Raw genomic sequence first — 25,236 nt, forward strand, 5'->3', positions numbered from 1 at the left:
ATTGTACAGCCACTTCATAACAAAGTTAAAGAAGTTGGCATTTCCCTAACAGAAACGGAGCTGTAATAAACGTCCACTGTTGCCAAAGGCTTCATAAATTCCAATAGATAATTCATAACACAAAACCGTCTTGCATTGAAAATCCCGTGGCCACTTTATACTGCATTCTTGGGTAAGATCTGATCCCTTTCATGGGTTAACTAGAGCTTCAAAGGGCCTCTCTGAGCACTGTTCCTTCAGTCTCACTGATTCAATCCTCATTCGGTTGATACGACTCTAAACATCTAATCGAGATTTCCTCTACCTTACACACGAAGTGTCGGCATTAGCAAATATATTTGATTTAATTCTGAGACTTGTTTTGTCCGAATTTCAGCCCTTTGTAACATTTCTTCTCTTTCCCTTCTCTCCACTCTCAGGGCATAACCTTCAGTGGTGGTACAAATCAGGCTGCAAGCCAGCTGCCAAGTCCTGCTCACACCTTGTCAAGAAAAACAGCTGGAACCATTTCTAATCAACACTTCCCAACACGGCACCCCTGGGTCTCTGAAGGAAACCAGACCAGAGTTTGAAACTTTCCAAAGACTTTCAATAGATATCTCATGCAAAAGGATACTTAGGTTGCTTTTGCACAAATCTGGTGGTTTTGAGAGACAAAGGAGGAGGAAACAGGTGTGACTTTCACCCAAGAAGTCACATGAACAGACTCTACATTTAAACGACATAATGAATGATGGTTATCGAAATAGCCCAAACCTCTACCACGGAGCAAGGGATATAGCTCGAGAGGCAACCAGGCAGTCCCGGCACCAAGGAATGGATGACTACAAGTACCAGGACAATTACGAGGGCTATGCCCCCAGTGATGGCTATTACCGCGGCAATGAGTCCAACCCGGAAGAAGATGCGCAGAGTGATGTCACAGAAGGCCATGATGAGGAAGACGAGATCTATGAGGGCGAGTACCAGGGCATCCCTCACCCAGACGATGTCAAGGCCAAGCAGACCAAGATGGCGGCCTCCAGGGCGGATGGCCTTCGGGGCCAGGCTGACCTGATGGCTGAGAGGATGGAAGATGAGGAGCAGCTGGCTCACCAGTACGAGACCATCATGGAAGAGTGTGGCCACGGTCGCTTCCAGTGGACGCTCTTTTTTGTCTTGGGTTTGGCCCTGATGGCCGATGGGGTGGAGGTGTTCGTGGTGAGTTTTGCCCTGCCCAGTGCAGAGAAGGACATGTGTCTGTCCAGTTCCAAGAAAGGAATGCTTGGTAAGTGGAAATTTCCAACACTCATTCTCTTTGTGGCATTAAAAATATGAAAGGGAAGGAGAAGTAAAATTTATATTGTACCTGTCACTCTTAGGCACTTTAAATATATCAGTGTACACATTTTGCTGTTAAGGTATTTTTATCTCAGAGAAACCAATTGATTGGCTTAAGTTTATACAGCTAGTGAGTATCAGAGCTTGGATTCTCTTTATGTAGGTCTGTCTGATGTCTGAGCTCTTAGTTGGTTTTCCAAATTTTTTTGCCTCTTTTAGAGTCAGATTTCTCTCTTCTTCTGGTTAAACCATTTTCCGTGTCTGAATGACAAATACATTTTGGGAGTGGCAAGCCAGAGGTCTCATCCACTTGGTCCTTCTCTCTGTGTCTTTCTAGAATCTGATAGCATCTGCTCCTGGTTTCTTGTACATAAGTGTTAGTGGGCTGAATGCCCAGGTGCCTTGGGGATGAACGGTGGGCTTGAGCACCCCAGTGGAGCCCCTGCAGGCTGTTGGGAACCACAGAGAGAAGCACAGATGGATAGAGGACCAGCTTGCAAATCAGTTATGAGATTAGCACCGTCAGAGCCAAGCACCAGCTATCTGGGCTTGAGGCAGAGAGGATTTTGTGAAGTTAGAGAGAGGATGGGCACAGATGGTGTGATGTACAACACAGTCACCATCATATAGGCCAGGGTTTATCTTGGTCAACAAATATCCTGCAAAACGTATCCACTCTCTAAATTAAGAGCCCATGCAATTGACTGTGCAGCAAACATGCAGTTATTGAGAACTACCTAGGAGTCAGATTCTCATTCAAGATCAAGACATGCTTTGGCCCTCAAGAGTTAAAAATCTGTCTAGCAACTTAGCTCATTTATTCAACAAATATTTATTATTGGTCTATAATGTGTTAGTCTCTATGCTCAGGCCCTGGGAAGAAAAGAGTCCTTGCCTCTCTGAAAATTTACATATACTTGAACAAGCAGGCATTAACAAACAGAATTATTTAGTTACTGTAGGGGTAAGCACTATGAAATACCTTGTGTGATTCTGGTCCTCCAATACTGGCTTTAGAACAGGGGTTGGCAAACATTTCTATAAAGGTTCAGGTAGTAAATATTTTAGACATTGCAGACCCAGATGGTCTCTGTCACAACTCAGCTCTGCCACTGTAGCATAATGGCAGCCACTGACAACATGTAAAGAAATGGGCGTGATTCTGTTCCAATTAAACTTTATTTACAAAAACAGCCAGGGGTCCAGATTGAGCCTACGGGCTGCAGTTTGCTGACCCTTGATTTAGGGTCTATAAAAAAGATTGGAATATAAAATAAAGAAAACATCTGCATAAAGAATCATCCCTGGGAGCTTTTAAAAATTGTCTTACACATTTGTGCTTAACTAAAGGGCCATTTAAAATAATGAGAACTGTGTCAGATACGACCATTAGGGAACCCAAGGAAACTGAGTGCATACGAGCAGAAGGAATGACTTGAGAAGCAAGGACATCACCCAGAGTTTTTAAACAGCAACAGAATTTTAATACAGTTCCTTTTCATCTTAAAAAAATTCTGCTAGCTGCCTTTACGTATAAACAGTAGATTTTTTTTAAAAGGACAAAAACAAAGACAGAAAGAAAAGCAAACAAAACCCCAAAACAAAACCCCAAAACAAAACAAGACTATCCCCAGCTGATCTAAACATTTCCAAGACATTAATTTGTTTTGTGGTTTCCCCAGCTGAAACTCTGGGTCCCTGTTAGTCCAAATTGGCAATGTCAGTAATGATTTCATGCCCTGCTGGTCTCGCTGGCACCACGGTGCCCGGCAACCTCATTAACAGAACTGCAGTGTGGTTGTGGCTCCTGCTGCCTCCCAGGACAAATGGCCGGAGTTGAGGGAACGTGGTTCGGATCTGGAGAGCTTGCATTTGTGCAATTTTGCTTTCAGTTTGCCAAGAAGATGCTCTGACTCAGCCCAAGGGGAGCAGGCAGACCATCTGTCAGAGAAGGACTTCCTGTGCACTTGTGGGACCCTCTTTGTGGTCAAGAAAGTGGGTGTCTAAGTGTTTCCAGGGCAGTGGATGATCTGAGACTCTCTTGAGGCCAAAATTTCCACATGCTCTCACAACCTTCAGAGTCACCATGGAGATGATTTTTATCCTCGGGTGTAAACACAAGGAAACAGATTCAGAGGGTTTTCCTAAGGTCACACATCTAGTAAGCGCTGAGCGCAAAGTCTGTGCTCATTCTGCGTCCCCATACTGCCTCTCTCTCATGCCTGGTCTGTGGAGAGGAAGTCAGGCCATGGCGCAGGCTTCTGTGTCATCGAGCACCCTGGAGATCGTTTAGAACACCACAGCTTGCTTCCCGCAGAAAGGGGACACGGTGCGGGGAATGTGGTATGAGCACTGGAGACTGACCTCTAGGGTTTGGCAACTGGGTGGATCATTTATCAGCTAGTGACCTTGGCCCGTTATATTTAATAACTCCCCTAATTCTCAGTTTTTCCACCTGTGGAAAGGAGATAATGCAAATAAAGCAACCAGTACCCAGTGCCCGCTGCACAAATAGTTCTTGTTACTTTGTATTCTGACATTCTCCCTTCTGGGTTTGCAGTGAGTTTCAGTTGCAGTGAGATGATGGAGCAACATCACCCTGGAGCCAGTGCTTAGAATTCAATCCTTGCTGTGCCAGTTCTTAGTAGGGGGATTTCTGGAAGGTTGCTTAGCTTCTCTGTGCCTTAGCTTCCTTGTCTGCAAAATGGAGATAATAGTGGTATCTACTTCATAGGGTTTTTGTGAGGATTAAATATGTTTGATAAATTTAACTTGGCTAAAACAGTGCCTGCACATAATAGATGCTTAAGAAATCTTAGTTATTATTATTACTGATTATGGTTGTTATTATTACTACACTGATGGCTTGTTAATGATGAGCCACACAAATTCAGAAACTGATTTTCTCAGGTGACATTGCAAATTTCTTTCAGCCATTTTTTTTTTTATTGCAGACTTTTAAGGTCAAGCTTACCCTACCCCAGCTCGTACAAAGGCCCTTTGCGTTTGAGTGCTAACCCAGTTCTTTCTCTCTTTCCCCCTTTTCTCTGTTTAAGAAAAGAAACTCTCTGCAAGTGATATGTCTAGGCTTTGGTCCCACCTGGTGTCTAGGAAAAGAATTCAGTAAGAGAACTCTCTACCCCTAAATTCAAGTCTCAAATCATAGGATATTTTTGTTATTTTCTTCCTGGAAATGAATGAATCAGTTCAGAAAATAAAAGACTTGTCCCTTGCCCAGGTGACAAAAATATCTGGGTGCCATGGTGCCACTTTTCTGAGCTTTTAGAAGAATGAAAATTTGCTTCTCTTGAACGTTGTGTTTTAGTGGGTCCCTTATCTAGAACTATCTCACTTGGGGAAGAAAAAGGTCTGTGAGCATGTTAGCATTGAAGGCTCAGCCTTGCTTAATATCCAGATGTTGGTCTCCTTCAAGACAATGAGAATGCATTCATTTGTTAATTAAACTCTTCATCCGTTCTTTTTCTAAAAAATTATTGGATATTACCACTGCCTGGTATTCCTTTGGTTTAAGCAATACAAGAAGATAAAGTCCTGGCACTTAGTGAGTTTTATTCTAACTGTGGAAATAGAGGCTACACAAAAAATAAAAATACCAATAGTGCAATGCAGTTGCACAATGCAACATTTGCTCTTATCACTTTTATTCACAAAAGGAGAAAATGAAGACAGGGTAAGGGATAGAGTCTGAGGTTGGGGGGTTTGAGAGTTAGGGGACTTGTTTTTGCACCTGCTCTACTGTTTAATGATTATGTGACTTTGGGCTAATCTGAAGTCTTCCTTCTGAGATATCACCATTTTAGGTGATTAATGAATGAACCCACATTTCTTTTGATCTCCTTTCAGGTGATATTTAAGCATTTTCTGGCTATATTTAAAAAAAAAAATCACCCAAAGAAATGAGTTTTAAGGTAGGAAGTTCAGGGATACCTGGCACAGCAAGCCATTTGGTTCTTTCAAATGACATTGAATTGTTGGTGTCTCAGAGCCTGTTTCCTTGCAGCTAGGATGACAATATTGGCAGCATGTAAGCCAACAGCATCCTCCTCTGTCTGCATTTGATCAATTGACATCAAAGTTTTTTCATAATTGTAAAAAAAACCCTCCTTCCTGGAACTGTGAGCTATTCCCTACCTTCATGCCTGTCGAAAGAAAGAAAGCTCCACTTTCAGGCCAGAGTTCCATGTGTTGCCTGCAGAATTTTGATTTCTTGGAAGGGTCTAGTCACTTGGCATGTATTTTATTGGCTTTTGTATTTCTTGCCATCTGCATTGAAAGACTGGGGGAGTTTTACGCTTCAAACAGTGATTTAGAATCTAACAGTTACCCCCTGGGGCTTGGTGTCTATGCCAGCTATGTGGAAGACACAGAGCAATGTCAGATGGGGCAGAGTCATAAGAATAAATTGTGAGTTGAATTTTCATAGCAGCTCAGAGATGGATGCATTACTCTGCTGTCATGAAAGATCATCCTTTAATTGTTTTATATGCAAATTATAGCTGAACATTTGATTCATGAACCACTTTTTCTTTAGCCCTGAATTCAGAGTGTCAGTTCCTGAAAGGAAGAGCTACTCTGTGTCCTGGAGGGGTCATGCCTTTGGCACAAAATATGTGCTCAGTAAATGTATTCATGTACATTTGTACACTCATATGTACTCATGATGGTGAAATCCACCGCTAGGAATTTTCATATATTCCTTTTTGTGTTTGATTTATATCAGTTGTTCTTATTTATATTGTTTAGATCATGAATTCTTTAGAATGGATGGAAAGATAAGGGCTCCCTTAACAGAGCATACACGGATTGCCATGTTTAGGAGTGTGGACTTAATCCCACAGGCAGTAGAGGGCTGTTGAACGGGAAGCTATGAAAAGCCTTGGAGGAAGGAAGTGATAGGATGGGGCCTGTGGTTTAGGATGATCCCTCTCCCCCAGTGATCTTTGTACTGCGAGTGGGTCTAGAGGAGCAGAATTTTGAGGATGCGTTTTCTGAATTGGTTTGGGGTTTCCGAAATTGGCTTTCTAATAATTTGGTTGCATTTCAAGACATATTTGATGCTGTTTCCTGTAGTAAAGAGAACACGGATAGTCCATGGTGTGATGTGGCGATAAAGATATATAAAATACCACCACTGGATACTCCTCATCAAACGCTGATGGTGGGCAAACCGGGTACACAGTACCTTCCAACATTTTTGTCAAACTAAGGAACACAGTGACTTTGTCGGGTTGTTCCTAATGTTACTGGACAAAGTGGGGAAGGAAAAGAGAGAGAGAGAGGAGATACTTAAAAGGGGAGAGAAAAGTCAGGGTAACAGAGGATGGTTCTTACCTCTCGGAGTTGTTGGGAGAATTCAATGGAATTGCCCATGTTAACTGTCCAGCTCAGGCTCAGCACACAGTAGGTGCTCAGTCAGTATTCATCCTGCTCCTCTGATCCAACTGCAAACTCTGATGTTTTAGCATCTCACTTGCTTCAACTTTGGTTAGTGCAAGCATGTCTCAGTACATCCTGTCTACTTTGCTTGCAGAATGTCTCCCTTGGCAATGGGACCTTCAAAGACTTTCAGGATTTTTTTTTTTCCCTCCTCCACAGTTATTTGCACACTCCAGGAAGAACTTGTAAATAAAAGATGTTTTGTAACTATCGATTTACTAATTATTGGAACAAAAATGTGTTATTTACATTGTTCCACCTATATATATGTTTATATTTGCTCTCACCATGGAAAACTTCACCAAGAAAAAACACATAAGACTTTTAATCCACATGTTTGACAGTATGATCTTCCAGACTATGGAAAATACAACAGGAATAAATGGGAAGAATTCTTAAGTAAACTGGCATATTTCGGGAATGGAGGTGGAAGTTGCAGGGTCCAGTGTGGGCTGGAAATGTATAAGTAGCTTATTCCCTGTACAAGTGTATGTAAGCCTTCCGCGGCCCAATCAAGAGGGTTTAGATATGGATCTTTTACAGAATCATAGTGGATATTATTCTGATTATCTAGTGCTGCATATCAAACAAACTAACTTGTGGTCCATGTAGAACCCAAACCTGCAGACCATTTACTTTGCTCGTGAGCCTGCAGTCTGGGCAGATGCCTGGCCTCTGCCCCGCTTGGCATTGCCTGGAGCAGCTGGAAGGTGGGGTGGGCTCCCGCACACCCAGGTTTGGTGCCCAGGCTGGGAAGACGCAGATGGCTGAGGCTTTTTTTGAGCAACTCTCTCTATCTCTATCTGATCTCTACATGTGCAATTTCGAACACGGCAGCTTCAGGGTGGCTGGTTTTCATACTTGTACCCTTAGGATTTCCAAGGTGCATATCCCAAGAGAGAAAAAAGAAGCAGAAGTCTTTTGTGACCTTGCCTCACAAATCAAGCTGTTTTATTTCCTTGCATTTTCTATTTATTGAGTCATAAAGAGGGGAAGTATACTGCATCTCCTGATGGGGAAGTCGCAAGGTTCTGCAGAGCAGGTGGACCGGAAATACTGCTGAGCCGTTTTTGTGCAGTGCAATCAATTACGGACTTTCTTTTGTACCAGTCTTCTGTATGGCCCCTCTCAACGGCACGTGCTATGGACATTTTGGGCTGGATAATTCCTTGTTCTGGGGGCTGTCATATACATCATAGGATATTTAGCAGCATCCTTGACCTCTACCCACGAGATGACTATAGCACCCTGCTTGCAGCTGTGACAACTAAACATGTCTATGTCTTCAGATATTGCTAAATGTCCCCTGGGGGGCAAAATCACTTCCATTTGAGAACCACTGCTCTAGATGAGTGTTCTGAACCCTGGCTGCCCAACAGAGTCACCTGAGGAGCTATTAAAAATCCAGGCCCTGCTCTAGAATAACTAAGTGAGAATCTCTATGAGAGAGGCTCAGGCATATGAATTTTTTTTTAACAGCTCCCAGTAATGCTGTTGTGCAGCCAGAATAGGGAACCAGGTTGTTTACACAGACTCTGTGTCAGTGGACCTGCTGAGATGTCAGACTTTTTGCTTATTGTCCTCTATAAAGTATAAGGTAAGAACTATCCTTAAATGGCTTCCTTTTTGTGTTTGCCATAATGGTTGGAATATTTGCACCTATCTTGGCCAGCATGAAAAAAAGGAGTTGCACCAGAAAATCACGTGGAGTGCTTCATGGATTTCCAGTGGTTTTCCTGGTCACTTTTATTTGATCTTTAAATGACCCTGTGAGATGAGCAGAGTGGTAATCCCTGTTTACATGATGGGGGAAGTGTTGCTTGGAGACCATCATCGATGAGTGCTGGACTCCAGTTCCTAATGTAGTTTTCTTGTCCTGCGCTGCCACCCGTTGTCACCAGAGGTTCCGTTATATTCATGAGGTTGGAAGGTTTCTTTTCTCATGTACAGACTTCTTCATAGAAACAAAAGAAATTGATGCTAAAAGAGTCAGTTATTTCCCTGTGCCTGGTATAACCTCTGTTACTTTTCTTCTAATTTAAAAATAAATTACAGTAATTATATCACCATCACCACCAAGAGTTATAATTTCAGAAGCTCTTTCCTAGCATCCACATTGTATACTGGGTATCTTATATACAGCTTTTCTAATCCTTATAACAACCTGCAAGGTAAACATTATTTTCACCATCTAACAAATGAGAAAACGTAGGCTCTGAAGTAGCTTGTCGAAATTACTTGGTGACAGATCTAGGATTTGAAACTGGTTATATCTGACATCAAAGTCCATTGCCTCTCCTTTCCCTTGCTGTCCCATCCCTGGAAGATTTTCCCAGGTGCCCATTACATGTATAAGCTTAAGCAACCTTTTCTGCAAAATGCGTCACTCCAGTAAGATGCAAGTGTGGAGTAGAAGCTGGGCCTCCCTCGGGGTGCTGGAGTCGGTGACAGCTCGTCTCTGTGGGCGGGAAGGTGGTGTCATCATCCATGCCCCAGCAGCTAGGTCTGAAAGGCCAGGTGCTGATTGCACTAGGAGGGGGAACTGCAGGGGTCCCCGGTGGGTGATCCCCGAGGCACTGACTGTCATTCCAGAGCAGGCTGTCCGGAGAGCTGAGGGGCAACACTGCCATCCTCCATGTCAGGCCATGAAAAGGGTCCCAAGGGATGATCGTCACCATGCATAGACCGGAGGAGCAGAGGCACAAAAAACTCCCGCTGATTCCCTGCCCCAGCAACCACGTCAGACAGAGAACACTCAGGTCCTCGGTGCAGTTCGTGAGCACACGGCTACAATGGCCCTTAGTAGGCCAGTGGGTGTGAAATCCTTCTTTATTTATAAATCTTAAGCAGCACAAGCCCAGATGTGCTGATTTTCACTTTGCAAAGGATTGAATTTAGTTTCCAGAGAAGAAAGCTTGAAAGTCACAGACGTTAGCAGGGAAGGAGGGAGGGAGTGTGGATAGAAGGTCCTGGAAATGTGGAAATGTAATAGCCTTTGACATGCCCCATGGGGCCCATTGAACAGACCGAATGCGAAATCCTCCTTTCCACGTGGGCTGCGCGAATGTGCCGAGTGTACGTTTTCTGTTGCACCGCGGGGGATTTTGCTGACTCAGAGGCACACATCCCTCCCTGCTGGGGATGCACAGAAAATAGTCCGGAGAAGTTTCATCCTTTCCTGGGCCTCAGCCTCACCTCTCTGTGGGGCCCAAAAGGGAAGCCTTGTCCTTCAAAGGAGATGTGATGACAGATTATAAGGCATACGGCATGAGTCACGACATTGTAGAACCATCTAATATTAGAAACGAAAGGGAAGAAAGAGAACTAGCACGCCCTCCATTTCCTACTTGAGGAAACTGAGCCCTGAGGAGGAAGTGACTTGGTCAAGGTCAGATGCTCTGAGACCAGGGCCTGGGACTCCTGACTATTGCAAACAGTTCTTTTCTCTGTACCAAGTTGTCTTGCCTTTTGTTCTTAAGGCATGATTGTTTGAATCAATCAGATGATTTTTTTACCCGTATGATTTCTTTTTTAGGAGGCAGCATGTATATAGGATGCATTTGGCTGTTGGTAATAGTGGCTCCTGAATCATAATGATATTTGTTATGTACCGGTCAAGAATTTTCAAAACAGATGTTTCCAGGGTTGGTTCGATGGCTCACTGATGTCAGGGCATGAGGTTGGCATCTCTGGGATTGTCCTTGCGTTTCAGTGGTCACAAGATGGCCACCATTGCTCAGCTCTCAGAACGGCTTTCCTAACTGCCCTGACCTTGGTTTCTTAATCTATGAGATTAAAATATTATTAGTACCTACCTTACAGGATCACTGTGAGGATTACATGAGATAATGACCTACCTTAAGGGTTTACCACAGTCCCTGGCAACGGTAAGGGTCCGATAAATACGAGCTTGTATTTGCATATTTTCAATTTGTTCACTGTATTCAAGAAGTCTTTAAGGAGTCAGCTGTTTACTCACTGGCTCACTGATGAACAGGAGAATACAAGTCCCCCCCTCAGGGAGCTGACATTTCACTGGAGAAACAGATAACAAACGGGATGGCTCCACCCTGCACCCGTCCGCTGGAGGAGTGAAGGGGGCTCCAGAACGCAGTGCTCTCCTGTAGGCTCCCCCAGCACTTCTCCTCCCCAGCGCTGTCAGCCTTGCCACCAAAATCTTTTCTCCCTGTATGTCAGCCACCATGAGAGGCCGTGTCTCCTAGGACATCCCTTGTCACCCAGGCTTGCATCCCTTGATGACACTGGACATCCCCCTTCCCCTACCTCTCACTTCTCCTCTGAGGGTGGGACTTAGCCCTGCAGGGTTAGCTGGGGGCTGTTCTGTCTCTCACACCCCCCACTCTAGTATCTTTGCTCCTTTTTGCTCCCTATCTGCATTTCCAGACCATTCTCCCTCCCTCCTCACTAAAGAATCCCGTATTTGGATCTCTTGTCAGCAGAGAGACACATTGTTGTTGCAGTCATCCACTGGCCCCTGGGCCATGCTGTCTCATTCCCTGAGGATTTAAATTTCCAAGTTCACTGTCACATCCCAGCAATATTTGTGTTATAACTCTTGGTGGTTTCCGTAAGCATTTTCCATTACCCTGCTCTCTCGCTTGAAGTCCTCTCCAATAGCCTTTGACCCAACTGTCTCTGGTTACCCTCTGGTCCTTGCCACATTCCTCACTGAACTTAAATTCCATGATCCATCATCATGGTCCCTCCCTGTGTGCACTGCCAGTTTCCTTGGGCCTCCCTCGCTTTGCTGTGTCCCCCAGTCCTGGTTCATCCTGGCTGTTCATCCGTCTTCCAGTACCCTGCAGTGGAACGGGGCTGCTGAGAAACACAAGGCACTGCCCACCGGCCCCGCTACATTCATGATCTGGAACCTCCAGGGGCCCTTTGTGCTGCCATCGTCCGTTCACTCCCCCACTCAACACGGTGACTATTTTGTGCCTTATCCACGATTTCCAGTTCCCAGCATCTCCCCCTCATTTCCACCGTTTGGCGAATAAACTCAGTTCCTCTTCCACAGAGAAAAACAGAAGCAACCAGAAAAGAACATCCACAGCTCCTGCCACCCCCCCACCCCCCCCCACTGGGCTCTGCGCTTCCACTTTACTCCTGGGACTGGAGGAGCTGCAAGCTCCCCTGTCCTTGCGCCTCCCCAGGGCTTCGGTTTGGTCATCCCACCTTCCTCCTCCTCATCAGCACTTTTCCCTCTGTGGACTCGTGCCCATCGGCACACACATGATGCAGATTCTTCATTCTCAACCCCACACACATCTCTTCTATTCCCTTTGCAGCAAAATTCACCGAATCCAATTTCTTACCCCGCCTTCTCACTTGAACCCACTGAGCAGGATTTAGTCCCCCAAGTTCAGAAACCTGTCCTTGTCTAGGTCACTCATGGCCTCCACTTGCCCAGGCCCTGCTCAGCGCTCAGTGCTCAGCTGTCTCGACCTGCGCACAGCAGCTGTGACCCTTGGCCACTCCCCCCTCCTGTGTGCACTTTCTTTGTTGGGCGTCTAGGCTGCCTCTGTCCCCTAGTTTTCCCACTGTGCACTGGCTGCTCTTCTCATTCTCCATCGCATGTGTATGGCTGGAGAGAGAACCCGTTGCTCATTAAGGCTCTGTCCTTACACCATGTTGCTGAAGCAAAGGGCTTCTGTCTCTTCGACTCTCCCACCTCTGGGTCTGTTTGCCACACTCAGAAGCTAGAACTTCCAGGACGGGCGGTTCTGCTTTTCCCTAGTGTTGTGACTTGTCCTGAGCTGAAGGGCCAGGAGTGAGTATTTTGCATCCACAGGCAGAGTGACAAATGCCTCACTTCAAACCTGGTGCGTCTTTTCTCATGGTCTCTTTCATAGTTTGGGGCATTGATGACTCACCTAACTATAAACCTAGATTCTTCTGTTAGATATTGGGAAACTTAGGTATTTTAGAAATTGCAGTCAGATGAAAACTCCTAACCTCAGTTTCCTCATCTGTTACATGAATATATTAATACTTCCCTCCCAAGGTTGAAATGACAAATTGAAATTATTATAGGCATCACCTAGCATAGTATCTAGCACACAGCAGGGGCTCAGCAGCTGCTATACTTTGCCCCTGTGTTTCTTCTCTGCACATTTGTTTCCAAATGGCAGGAACTGTCTGTTCGAGACGGTAGATGGAACGGAGACCGTTCAGTTGGGAGAGGCTGATTTTTATCCCTACAAAGCATATGTGTACAGTCAAATAAATATTTGAGTGGTTGCTGGGAAAGGGAGCCCAGAATCCTCCCAGGCTAATCAATGCATTTAATTTCTAAGCATTCAAGCAAAAAATGTTAGAAATGGCTTCTTTGTCCTTGGTTAATTGCTAAATAAAGAAGCGCATCCACGCAAGTTCTCTCCTTTCACATCCGCACCGTAAGCCCGGGCAGTCGGATTGCACATCTCCTCCTCCTGCTGCCTCTGGTGCTGACAGGAGATATTCTGTGACAAAAGAAACGTGTCTGTAGAGCTGGCGAGAGGTTTGTGATTATGTGGCAGCTCTCCGGAAGGACGTTTGACATTGTGTCTCGGGAGCCACAGACTTGTTGATCCCCTTTGATTCCATTTCTTGGAATCTATTCTGAGCAAATAACCAGAAACGTCGGCAAAGATGCACGCACAAAGGTGTTCCTTGCTGAGTTATTTATTAAGTGGAGAAACAAGGCTATGAAGCTTCTAACATAGAATGGCGTCAACTGTGTAAATACCGTATATAGTTTTATACACATACACATACAAACACTTATGAAATAAAACATACTAACAACAGCTGTCTTTGAGTGGTGGTATGATGGATGTTTTTTGGCTTTACCTTTGTCTTTTATTTCAAAATATTAAGGGAGTACAAATGTTTTTGTTACCTAGATACCTTGTATAATGTCGGGGTTTTCAGTGTGCTCATCACCCGAATATTGTTCATTGTACCCGACAGGTAATTTCCCCCCCTTCCCCCTCTGGATTTCCAATGACCTTTACGTCCCTCTGTGACTGTGTGTGCCTATCGATCAGCTCCCGCTTATTAAATCATGTGGTGTTTGGTTTTCCATTCCTGAGATACTTCACTTAGAATAATGGTCTCCAGTTCCATCCAAGTTGCTGCAAAAGACATTATTTCATTCCTTTTTATGGTTGAGTAGTACTCCTGTTATACATTTTGGGGGGTATTTTTCAGATTTTTCTACAGTGACTATGAATTATTTTGATATATTTTGTTTATTTATTCAACAACTAGTAATGGAGCACCTGCTATGAGTCAATTTTTGTGCCAAGTGCTGGAAACCCAGTGGGGAACCCCATGTGAACAGAACCGCCAGGATCTGTCCTCCCTGGAGTTTACAGTCAAAGGATCTTGACAAATGTCAAATAAACATACAACAGCAAATAGAGATGTGTGACACAAAGGAAAGGAACAGTATGCCACAGAAAGGTTAGCAGGGTAGCAGGGGTAACCAAATTCTGTTTGGAACAAGAGTCAGCAAACTGGCCCACGGACCCGTGACCTATTTTTGTTTTTACATCTTTAAAGAGTTGTCAATTTAAAAGGCAATAACAAGAAGAAGATATGCCAGAGATCATAAGAGGTTTGCAAAGTAAATTATTTGCCAGTAAAATAGCTACTCCCTGGCCTTTTACAGAAAAAGTCTGATGAACCCTAGTTTGGAACATCAGGGACACCTTTCTAAGGAAATGACATTTAATCAGGAAACTTAAGAAATATGAGTTAGCCGGAAAAAAAAAAAAGTAGTTTTTCTCCCTCACAGTCTTGTTAGAGGAAACTCAAAAAATATTTTAGTCAAAGAAAGCTTTTCACTGGGGCCTGGCTCGTTCCCCAGGTAGGGAGAGAGGGAGATGTCTTGAAAGGGTGCGCTGCTATAAATAAGTTTCTTCTGCGAGTCTCTGTCCTCTTTCCTCAGATTCCTTTAATATGCGGTTGGTTTGCTTTTAAAAGACCGCCACCTTATTTTCACTTTTCCAATCCTGTGGCTTTCCAGGGCCCATTCCAAGCTGCACTACTAATAACAACAATAGCAACTCTGTTAACTGTGCATTTACTTTTAGGCCAGGCACCCTGCTAGATGCTTTAAATCCACTCTCCTGTATTAATATAATCCTAACAACTCTGCAAGATGAGAAGTAGTGTCTGAATTTTACAAAGAAGTAACAACGGTCAGAGAAGCCGAATGGGTTGCCAGGGTCCGGCCGCTGGCAGTCAGGGCGCCTGGGACCGCCGCTCACCTGTCAGTCTTAGCTCCGGACCCCTCCTTCCACCTTTCCTGGCAGCGCAGGCTCCTCCCTCTTCCAAGGAGGCGTGCTCCATTTCCCGTGTTGTGCGATCACCAATGAAGTCTTTCCCATCCCTTCAACCTCGTGCCCCCAGCCCCTACTCTGTAAGTAGCAATCATAGTTTTAAATGTCCTTAAAAATCTCATTGTATTAAGGGGACGTTCCCCTAATATGCCACTGATCTTGTTGAGTGGAATTGAAGGATGGCAGAGTTTCCAGTTTTCTAACTAGTCCCTTATCTGCTTCACGCTAAAGCAATTTTTGAAAACTCCATTGCGCTCTAATTTTCCAAATTTATTGTCTTAATTTCTTCTGCTAATGACAGATTTTAAATGAGTTTAATAGCACAGCCATTTCACACGAATAGCACAGAGGCATCATTAATTTCATATTTCTCTTCCCTGGTGGACAGGCTCATTTTTCCTCTGTTCTTCCTTTCCCTGGCCTCCAACGACAGCATTTGAGAAGCTTTTCTTACTCTCTCCAGCACCTCTGTTTCCTTGGACGGTGAGGTGTAGTGGTGAGGACACCAGGCTCAGAGCCAGGAGCCAGACACGCAGTGCCAGCCGGTGCTGGGCCGGGCACTGACCTTCTCTGGGGCTCAACCTTCTTGTCTGGGAAAGCTAAGGGGTTGGATTTAATATCTCATTTCTAAGATTTGTCATTTTTCCTATGCATCTAGAACAGTCCGGGAATAGTAAGGATATAGAAATCATACCAGTTATTTGAAAAGGGAGACTTTAATATAAAAAATTATTAACTGGGTAAGTGAAATGGTTTTGAAAAGTATCACTGAGGTAGCAGCTACCACCCCTAGGGTTGGGGAGATAAAGGGAAGAGATGGGATGATTATAATTGAGAACCTAAGAAAAGGGGCCCCATGAAGCTGCAACTCAGATCTCTGGAGAGAGGCCCTGGCTGGCTGGGGCTGGTGCAGGTGCAGGAGGGGAGGGTGGGATGCAGTGTGGCCTCTGCTGGTTGAATTCAGCTGCTGCCGCCCAGGTGAAACCTACAGGAATGGAAAGCCCAGGTCCTTTCTTCCTTCTCCAGCCTTGGAGCCTCCCTCTACTGCCCCCTATTGGCAGAGCCCAGCAGGGAGCAGCTGGCAAAACCTGGGATCTGTGGGCCAAGTAGGGTCTGGAAGGCGGGCTTTGGAGCTGAGATAACAGCTGAATAACTGGCACAGTGTTCATTGCTGAGATTGCAAACTGGTAGCCTAGAAGCCACTTTTGGCCCATAAACATGTCTTGTGTGGCCTTCAGTAGTTTAATCAAACATTTGTGTCTGGGCTTTTAACCTAAATATCTTCTTTCTGGAAAATTCACAGAACTTCATCTTTCATGATTTACATTTTTTAAAAAAATAAATGAATGAGAAAGCAGCTTGGGCATTGTCGAATTCAGTCATCAGTGTACAAATCAGCTGGTTAGGACCCTCAGAAGGTGAGAGGCTTATCTCCTGAATCACACAACTAGTGAATAAAATCTGTGGGTTCCAAGGCCAGGCTTCTGGTCAGGACCCCTCGCTGTGTTTAGAGGACGACAGGTGTGCCCTGTGTAGCCTCTTACCATTCAAAGTGTGGTTCCTGGCCCGGCAGCACCAGCCTCCCCTGTGAGCTTGTTGGAGCTGCAGACTCTCAGGACCCAGCCCACACCTGCTGCATCAGAGTATGCGTTTAAAAAGATCCCCAGGTGATTTGTGTACACAGTTAAATTTGAGAAGTGCTGAAGATAGCTTTATTGAAGTAAAAAAAATAAATAAACTTTTATTGGATGCTAGTGTTTTATTCCAGGGTGGGGCCAGGGTATGGGGTATAGAGATTGGTTCTCAGCAAATCTCTAGACCACTCTTCTCTTTCCCCCTTTCTCTCTTCCCAGTTCATGGTCCACACATGTGCATGCAGACACTCATGTGTGCACACACAACGACACATGCATGCAGCCGTACACATGCATGTTCTCTCTGTCACGCACACATACAGAGCTGTTTATGATCTGGCCTCTGTCCTGCCTCCACCCTGAATCCTTCTTCAGGTTTCCCCGTGTGAACGATGCTCCACTCACGCTGAACTACTTACAAGTAGTTGCCCAAACATGTCAGACTTTCTTTTTCGCCTCTTGTCTCTGCACTTGCTGTCTGCCACTGCCTTTAATGCGATGGCAGACTCTCCCAATCACCGAATGGAAATCAGACTAAGTTCTGTTTGTCTTTCAAGAACAGCTCAATGTCTTTCTTTTGGAAGCCCTCTCACACTGAGTGAAGTATAGCCAAGCTTTGCTCCTTCTCTGTGTTTTAATAATATCTGACATATACCTTCATTAGAGCACTTTTTTCACACTCAGAGATAATCATTCATTTTATTGTTTATCTCCTTGAAAGGAGGGAACCAGTCCTCACTTAGCAAGCAGTCCTGGGGATGAGCAAGTAAAGAAAGAACGTACTAATGTAGAGCTGAGAAATCTGCTCAATCCTTTTCTATGAAGAGCAGTAAAGTGTAACAGTTAAAGGATCATGGTGGTTTTTCTAGAAGATTACCAAAATTGACAGACTTTTATCCAGACTAAAAAAAAAGGAGAGAAGACTCAAATAAAATCAGAAATGAAGGGGAGACATTACAGCTGATAGCACAGAAATACAAAGGATCATGAGCCTACTATGAATAATTGTACTCAATAAATTGGATAACCTAGAAGAATGGATAAATTCCTAGAAATATAGAATCTACAAAGACTCAATTAAGAAGAAATAGAAAATCTGAACAGACAAATAATGAGTAAAGAGATTGAATCAGGAATCAAAAACCTCTCAACAAAGAAAAGCCCAGGACCTAATGGCTTTACTGGTGAATTCTACCAAAGATTTAAAGAAGAACTAATGCCAATCTTCCTCAAACTCTTCCTAAAATTTGAAAAGGAGGGAATATTTTGAAACATATTTTATGAGGCCAGCATTATCCTGAAAACAAAGCCAGACAAGGACACTCCAAGGAAAGAAAACTACAGGCCAATATTCCTGTTGTACATAGATAAAGAAATTGTCAGCAAAATGCTAGAAAATTGAATTCAATGGCACATTAAAAGGATCATAACCATGATCGAGTGGGATCTATCCCTGGGATACAAGGATGTTTCAACATATACAAATCAGTATGTGATATACCACATTAACAGAATGAAGGATAAAAATCATATGATCATTTCAATAGATGCATAAAAAGTATTTGACAAAATTCAATATCCTTTTACGATAAAAACTCTCAACAAATTAAGTATAGAAGGAATGTACCTCAACATAATATGACAAGTCCACAACTGACATCATACTCAATGGTAAAAAGCTGAAAGCTTTTCCTCTAAGATCAGGAATAAGACAAGGATACTCAGTCTTGCCACTTCCATGCAGCACAGTGCTGGAAGTCCTAGTCAGAGCAATCAGACAAGAAAAACAAAAGACATTCAAATCAGAAAAGAAGAAGTAAAATTGTCTCTGTTTGCAGATGGCATCTTATATATAGAAAACCCACCAAAAAACTATCAGAGCTAATAAATGAATTGAGTAAAGTTGTAAGATTGAAAACCAACTTTAAATAATCAGTAGCATTTCTATATACTAACAATGAACTATCTGAAAAAGAATTCAAGAAAACAATCCCAGTTACAATAGCATAAAAAAATACTTGGGAATAAATTTAACTAAGGAACTGAAAGATCTATACACTTAAAACCATAAGACATTGATGAAAAAACTGAAGAAGATACAAATAGATGGAAAGATATTCCATGTTTATGGGTAAGAAGAATTAATATTGTTAAAATGCCCATACTACCCAAATTGATCTACAGATTCAATGCAATCCCTTCAAAATTCCAATGGCGTTTTTCATAGAAATAGAAAAAGAATCCTAAAATTTGTATGGAACCACAAAAGACTTGAATAGCCAAAGCAATCTTGAGTAAAAGGAACAAAGCTGATGGCATCATAACATTTGATTTTAAATATACTACAAAGCTATAGTAATTTTTAAAAGCACAGTACTGGCATAAAAACAGACATATAGACCAATGCAACAGAATAGAGAGCCCAGAAATAAAATCACATATTTGTGGCTAATTGATTTTCGACAAAGGTGCCAAGAATACACAATAGGGAAAAGACAACCTCTTCAATAAACAACATTGGGAAAACTGGATATCCACATGCAAAAGAATGAAATTATACCTTTATCTCACACCATTAACAAATTATGCTGCATTCCCCTCAGAAGTTAGAACACTGATTATGGCTTGAAAAAAAGTCCTTTTTGGGTGGTGATAGAATAGTCAGCCTTGTTGGCAATTGCTATTTTTCACTTGCACCATGTTTTCCTTCCCAACATTTCCCATACCTGCTTTGCCACACTTTACCCTGGAAATTCTCTCTTTAAACATAATCCCTCAAGGGAAGGCTTTTGCAGCACAAACACTTTTCTTGCTTAAAAATGAAATTACAGCATTTCCATTGTGTGCAGATTATGCCTCTATAGGAGTAGTCTTTAGGAAAGGTGCATCTATCCCAGTTTTGTTTGATCTGTGTTAGTCTGTGTATATATGTGTAAATCTGGTAAGGCTGATTTTAGAAAAAATAACGTTGGTAAAAAGTCACATTTGTATAGCACTTCTAATTTGCCCCAAATATCTTATCACATTCTAACTTTTCTGTCTGTGACATGGAATTTCTAGGATATGTGAAAATAAGCGTTGGATTTAGGAAACATCAGATAGTTTTTAATCTCTAGTCTTCTCTCTCCACTCTCTTCCTCTCTCCCCTCCTCTCAGGGCTGATAGTCTACCTAGGAATGATGGCGGGAGCCTTCATCTTGGGCGGCTTGGCTGACAAGCTGGGAAGGAAGAGAGTTCTCAGCATGTCTCTGGCCATCAATGCCTCCTTCGCCTCCCTCTCCTCCTTTGTGCAGGGATATGGAGCCTTCCTCTTCTGCAGACTCATCTCTGGCATAGGGTACGTACTTGGAGAGCTTGAGCCAGGCTTTCCTAGACCAGTGGTCCATCCATTCTGATGCTCTAGCTCTGAGCGGTACCTCTAGAAACCCTGGGACTGAGTTTTTTGTTTGACTTTCAAGATACTATATTGAAGTTGAAACTTACGAAGGGTTAGGGCTAAAGTTAGGCTCTAAAATTAGTATATAAAGTAAAAATAATCTAAGACTGCCTCCCACGTGTAGACAATGGCCTGGCCAGTCTCTCCAATTCATTGGGTTGTTTTGCCACAGAGCCTGGGGTGGGGTAGGAGGCTGCTGTAGGTTTCTGCTGTATCCATTTTTAGTGTATAACTTGATTCTTTCTCTCCGGCATCTTCTCTCTGCAGTATTGGGGGTGCTCTGCCAATTGTTTTTGCCTATTTCTCTGAGTTCCTGTCTCGGGAGAAGCGAGGAGAACACCTCAGCTGGCTGGGCATCTTCTGGATGACTGGAGGCATCTATGCGTCGGCGATGGCCTGGAGCATCATCCCCCACTATGGTGAGCCGCTGGCTTAAAAAACCCCGGGCCCCTGTGTCTATAGCACCTGCACCCTAACTACTTTCCCTGCCCTCAGGCTTAGTCTGTGTACTCACACACGGTTCCTGTATGTGACCTTGATCTTTCTAAAGAACTTCTAATATTGCAGACACATTGTTAATTTTAATACAAGTCATTTTGGAAAAATATAATCTGTTCTCCCTCTCTTCCTCTTTCCCTTCCTCCTTCCCTCCCTTCCTCTCTTCCTCTCTCCCTTTCTTCTTTCCTTCCTTTTATTTGAAAGAATCTCAACCTTCATCTCCTCCAGCAAATTAGGCTTTGGCAACTCCATTTTATAGATGATGGACATAAGAAAAGCCAAGAGCAGTTGGTGACTTGCTCAAGGCCATGCCCCCGGCATGGGGTGGTGTAGGGTAGAGTCCCGATGCCCTCTCTGGAGCAGTATGCTCGTGCACTTTCTGCTCTGGCACCTGCTGCCACTTTTGTTTGGCTGCAGAAGTGGAGCAGCCCTTACAGACAAGGTCATGGTTTCAGCAGGACAATTTTATTATCCTGGACAGAGACCTGGCAACATTAACTCTTACTATTGGTCTTGGCAAGAGCAAAGTAGGGAGAAGGCATTAGGTTTTGAATTTGATTATGCTTTTTGAGTATACTGAGTAATACCATCATCATCCTTCAAGATCATTTTTGGGAAACCATCAATTCTGAATCTGAACTCTGCCATGATTTAGAATCCTATAGACTACTAGGTGGGAGCAGACAACTGCCCCTGAAGCTAACCAACCGGTCTCTACTTGTTCATCTTTAGGTCTGACCCTCACTGCTGTGTGTTCTGAGTTAATGGAAGCTCCATATATAATATTTTTTTTTTTTTTGGAGACAGGTGCTCACTCTGTTGCCCAGGCCAGAGTGCAGTGGTATCATCATAGCTCACTGCAACCTCAAATTCCTGGGCTCAAGCCATCCTCCTGACTCACTCAGCCTCCCAAGTAACAAGGACTATAGGCACACACCACCACACTTGCCTAATTTTTAAATTTTTTGTAGAGATGGGATTTTGCTATGTTGCCCAGGCTGGTCTTGAACTCCTGGGCTCAAGTTATCCTCCTGTCTTGTCCTTCCAAAGTGCTAGGATTACAGGCATGAACCACTGCATCTGGCCTCCACATTTATCTTTTTAGGAAGAAGCTTTGGTATGTAGCCAATACCTACTGTGTTGGTTAAGGTGATACTGGGTGCATTACCCTGAAAAACTGATAAACCCTAAAATCTCAGTGGTTTTACACAAGAGAAGTTTCTCACTTACTTAAAGTCTGGCTGGTGTTTCTGATCTGAATGGTTTACATACACTTCCTTCCTCATGCCTGGAACTGGGGATGGGGTCAGTCCCACCTAAAGCACATGTCTACAACACAGCGGGGAAGAAAGGGCAGGAGGATGTTGTGAGGAGAGCTGGCAACCCACAATAGTCACAACACTTCATATTGTGTAGCTGTCTGATTTCTAAGAAAGCAATACAAGAATTCAGATTGGTAGCATGTTGACCAAGATGAATGGAAAGCCCATGGCAGAGAGGCCACATGGCTACTAGCTGACCATGGTGGGCTGACAGCAGAGCTTATGTTTTACCCCAAATAGATAGAACATGTCCCTATTTGTAAGCCTGCATGAAATCTGAGACTTTGACACTCTTTTAACATCCTCCCACATGATCAGGCTTAATTGAAGCAGGCATTAGCTTGGGGAGAACCCACCCTAGAAATACGGTGACTAGAATCAGAGTGTAACAAGAGCCGTTATTTATTTTAAGCCTCATTTTACCAGGACCAGATGTTTGGTCCATGATGAACCAACATTTGATGATATTTCTCAATGTACCCAAGACATTAATCCTCTAACAAATGCAAGTGTAACTACAGAAAGGAGACTGAAGTTTGTGTGTACAGCTTGTGTAGCCCATTTAATTGCTTTTGCAAGAACGAAGGGATGGGAGGTCTTGGCACCAGAAATTGGGGTGACTGACTCATTGAGAAAGAAAATTACAAAGCTTGGAATGTTTTCCTGGGAACTCACAGGCACAGCCCAGAAAAAATGGATATATTATGGAAGATTAATTCCCACTGTAGTCAGCACTACCAGCTGTTTGTGAAATCCTGACAGAGAAAAAGTAGGGCAGGCTAAAAGATCAGCAAACAGAACAATCCCTGCCTTCAAATTAATATTGTTCCAAATATTTGGAAGCAGTATGCCATTTAATTTTACTTAATTTAGGGCCCCAAGGATGTGCCTAATGAATGTGATAAATGCACATTATTGAAATCACCAATAAAAACCATAGAGGCATGAGACAATGCTAAATTTTGGAAATTTACACATGTCATTGTAAAGAAAAAAAATCATTTTGAGGCTGAATGCTTTATAAATGTACCTGCTTCTGCCCCCCTGCCCTGGTTATCCGTCTGGGTTTGATTGCTGTGTAGTTTTGATCAACCCAACTGACGATGCCAGAATACTTTTCGCACATGAGCAGAGAACGTGTAAATATTACTATGGTTTTCTTTTCCTCTTTCTAGTGTTACTCCCAGGAGAAAGGAAAGACTTTTTAATTAAAATTAAAACGAACAAATAAACCCCAGTGCGATGAGAAGAGACCAAGCTGTGCAAAAAGAGATTGGATCCCGGTTGAGAGTGTTGGATGAAGTGTATGTTCTGTTGCTGTGGCCAACTGTGTCCACGTGGACACAGCCCCACATTCTCCCACCTGGGGTTCCTCTGCCTAGTTCTTCGAGTGTGCAAATAGAGTAGAAAATATCTGCAGCAGCAGATGTGGGTTAGGAGTCTATTCCAAGCAGAGCAAGCTGAACCACAATGGGGAGTAATAAGAATTCAAGACCTAAGCACTGGCCACGGGAGTTGGCCATGTGGTATATTTTTTAAGTAAATGAAATAGAAATTTTATATCCAAATCGTTATTACCCTCTAAACTGTATAAATTGATATATGGATTTATATAGCTTTGTCTTTTGAAAACCACTGTTTGAATTGCCTTCAGAAATACTTTAGCGGCATGAGCGAACCAGCCTATTTTATAACCTCAGCTTTAAAAAAAACCAGAAAACAATTCTTTTGCTGATCTTTGCTGTTATTTATCTATTTCAACATTGTTGGCACTAAATACCATGGTAGCTATTTCTAAAAACATTAATTCTACCCTGAAAGCAGGTGAGTTATTAAGGGTTGCCAGCAAATCTGTGGGGGTGTCATAGGTAATGACTCTGCTGCTGTGAGAACCCACCCACACAGTAATGATGTAGTAAAGCCAGGATTTGGAACTCTGATCTAGGTGACGGCAAAAGTCCAGGCTCTTTCCAGTTACTTACAAGAGGAAAGTTTGCTACCCATGGGGATATTCAAAATAATGTTTGAATGCAATTTCTGAATATGAGTTTTAGCAATGCTTTGAATAATGACAGCTGAATGGAAGCTAGTTACCTCCCCATTCCAATGACGGTCGGATGCATTTGAATGTAGACGTTCAGTTTCTTATAAATAAATTCATGTAGCTGCATTATGACTTACAGTGTTTCTCAAAGTGTGGTCCTTAGCCGTTTGTGCTGGAATCACCTGGAGCTGGTATCGCCCTCCGTCCCGGGAAAGAGGGAGCCCTCCCTGCTCTGGCCTTCCTCGGGCTGCACCCTTTCCCATGAGGCAGGGGTTCCTGAGGCCATGACCCTTCTCTCCACTTCCATCCACATCATGCTCTGGGTGCTCAGGACCCAGAAATTCCCATAAACTCTAGGGATCCGACGAGTGTGCCCATTCTCACCACAGTAGTGTGTGTTGTCGCCACACATGTGGGCGTGAGGCCCCTCACCCTGCAGGAGGGGCTGGGAGAGGGAAAAGAGGGGAGTCTGGCAAGGGTGGGCGTAACTCTGGGCCTAGCCTTCCAGCTTGTTGTTTCTCAAGGGAGGTGGATAGCACATCTTTTATTTAACTTATGTTAACTTAAAATGTAATGGCTATATAGAAATATGGAATGTTGCTTCTATTTGCACTCGTAGCCAAGGCTCTGTAACTGTCAGGCCAGAGCTGAGCCCAGGGATTTGTCAGAATGCAGATTCCCAGCTCCAGTTCCAGACTGACGACTCAGGAGTTTGGGGGTGTAGCTGGGGGAGTCTGCATCTTAACCAGCTCCCCAGGGGGCGCTCTTGTGTCAGGTGTGCGAGCCGGGGCTGCAGAGGTGCTCTTCTGTAGAGGAAAGAGCATGTTCCAGAAATCCTCTGACTGCTCCTTCACAGGCTGGGGCTTCAGCATGGGGACCAACTACCACTTCCACAGCTGGAGAGTGTTCGTCATCATCTGCGCTCTGCCCTGCACCGTGTCCATGGTGGCCCTCAAGTTCATGCCAGAGAGCCCGAGGTTTCTGCTCGAGGTGAGTCTGTGCCTCCGTGCTGGCGTGACAGTGACGAAACAGCCACAGTCCCATCCCTAGTCCCACGTCTTCTCCTGCCTGCACGTTGCCCCCCCAGGTGGGCCGACCTCCCTCATCATTACACCTGGCTCTGTTTCTGCTGGTGATGGTCTCGGGTCATGGATTCACGGACAGTCAGTACCGGGGG

At 43.8% G+C, this 25,236-nt stretch overlaps 1 protein-coding gene across 1 annotated transcript in view; it reads left to right on the top strand.

Annotated features, from left to right (window-relative positions):
• The first annotated feature begins 393 nt into the window (after positions 1-393).
• SV2B (synaptic vesicle glycoprotein 2B) overlaps positions 394-25,236 on the top strand; it is a 55,608-nt gene continuing 30,765 nt past the window's right edge. Inside the window, exons 1-4 of the mRNA XM_045561064.1 lie at positions 394-1,267; positions 19,916-20,096; positions 20,463-20,614; positions 24,916-25,049. Of these exons, the coding sequence (XP_045417020.1) occupies positions 727-1,267; positions 19,916-20,096; positions 20,463-20,614; positions 24,916-25,049 (1,008 nt within the window). The 5' untranslated portion in view covers positions 394-726. The remainder of the gene's footprint in view (positions 1,268-19,915; positions 20,097-20,462; positions 20,615-24,915; positions 25,050-25,236) is intronic.

Source organism: Lemur catta, chromosome 9 (genome assembly GCF_020740605.2).
Source record: "Lemur catta isolate mLemCat1 chromosome 9, mLemCat1.pri, whole genome shotgun sequence".
Lineage (NCBI taxonomy): Eukaryota > Metazoa > Chordata > Mammalia > Primates > Lemuridae > Lemur > Lemur catta.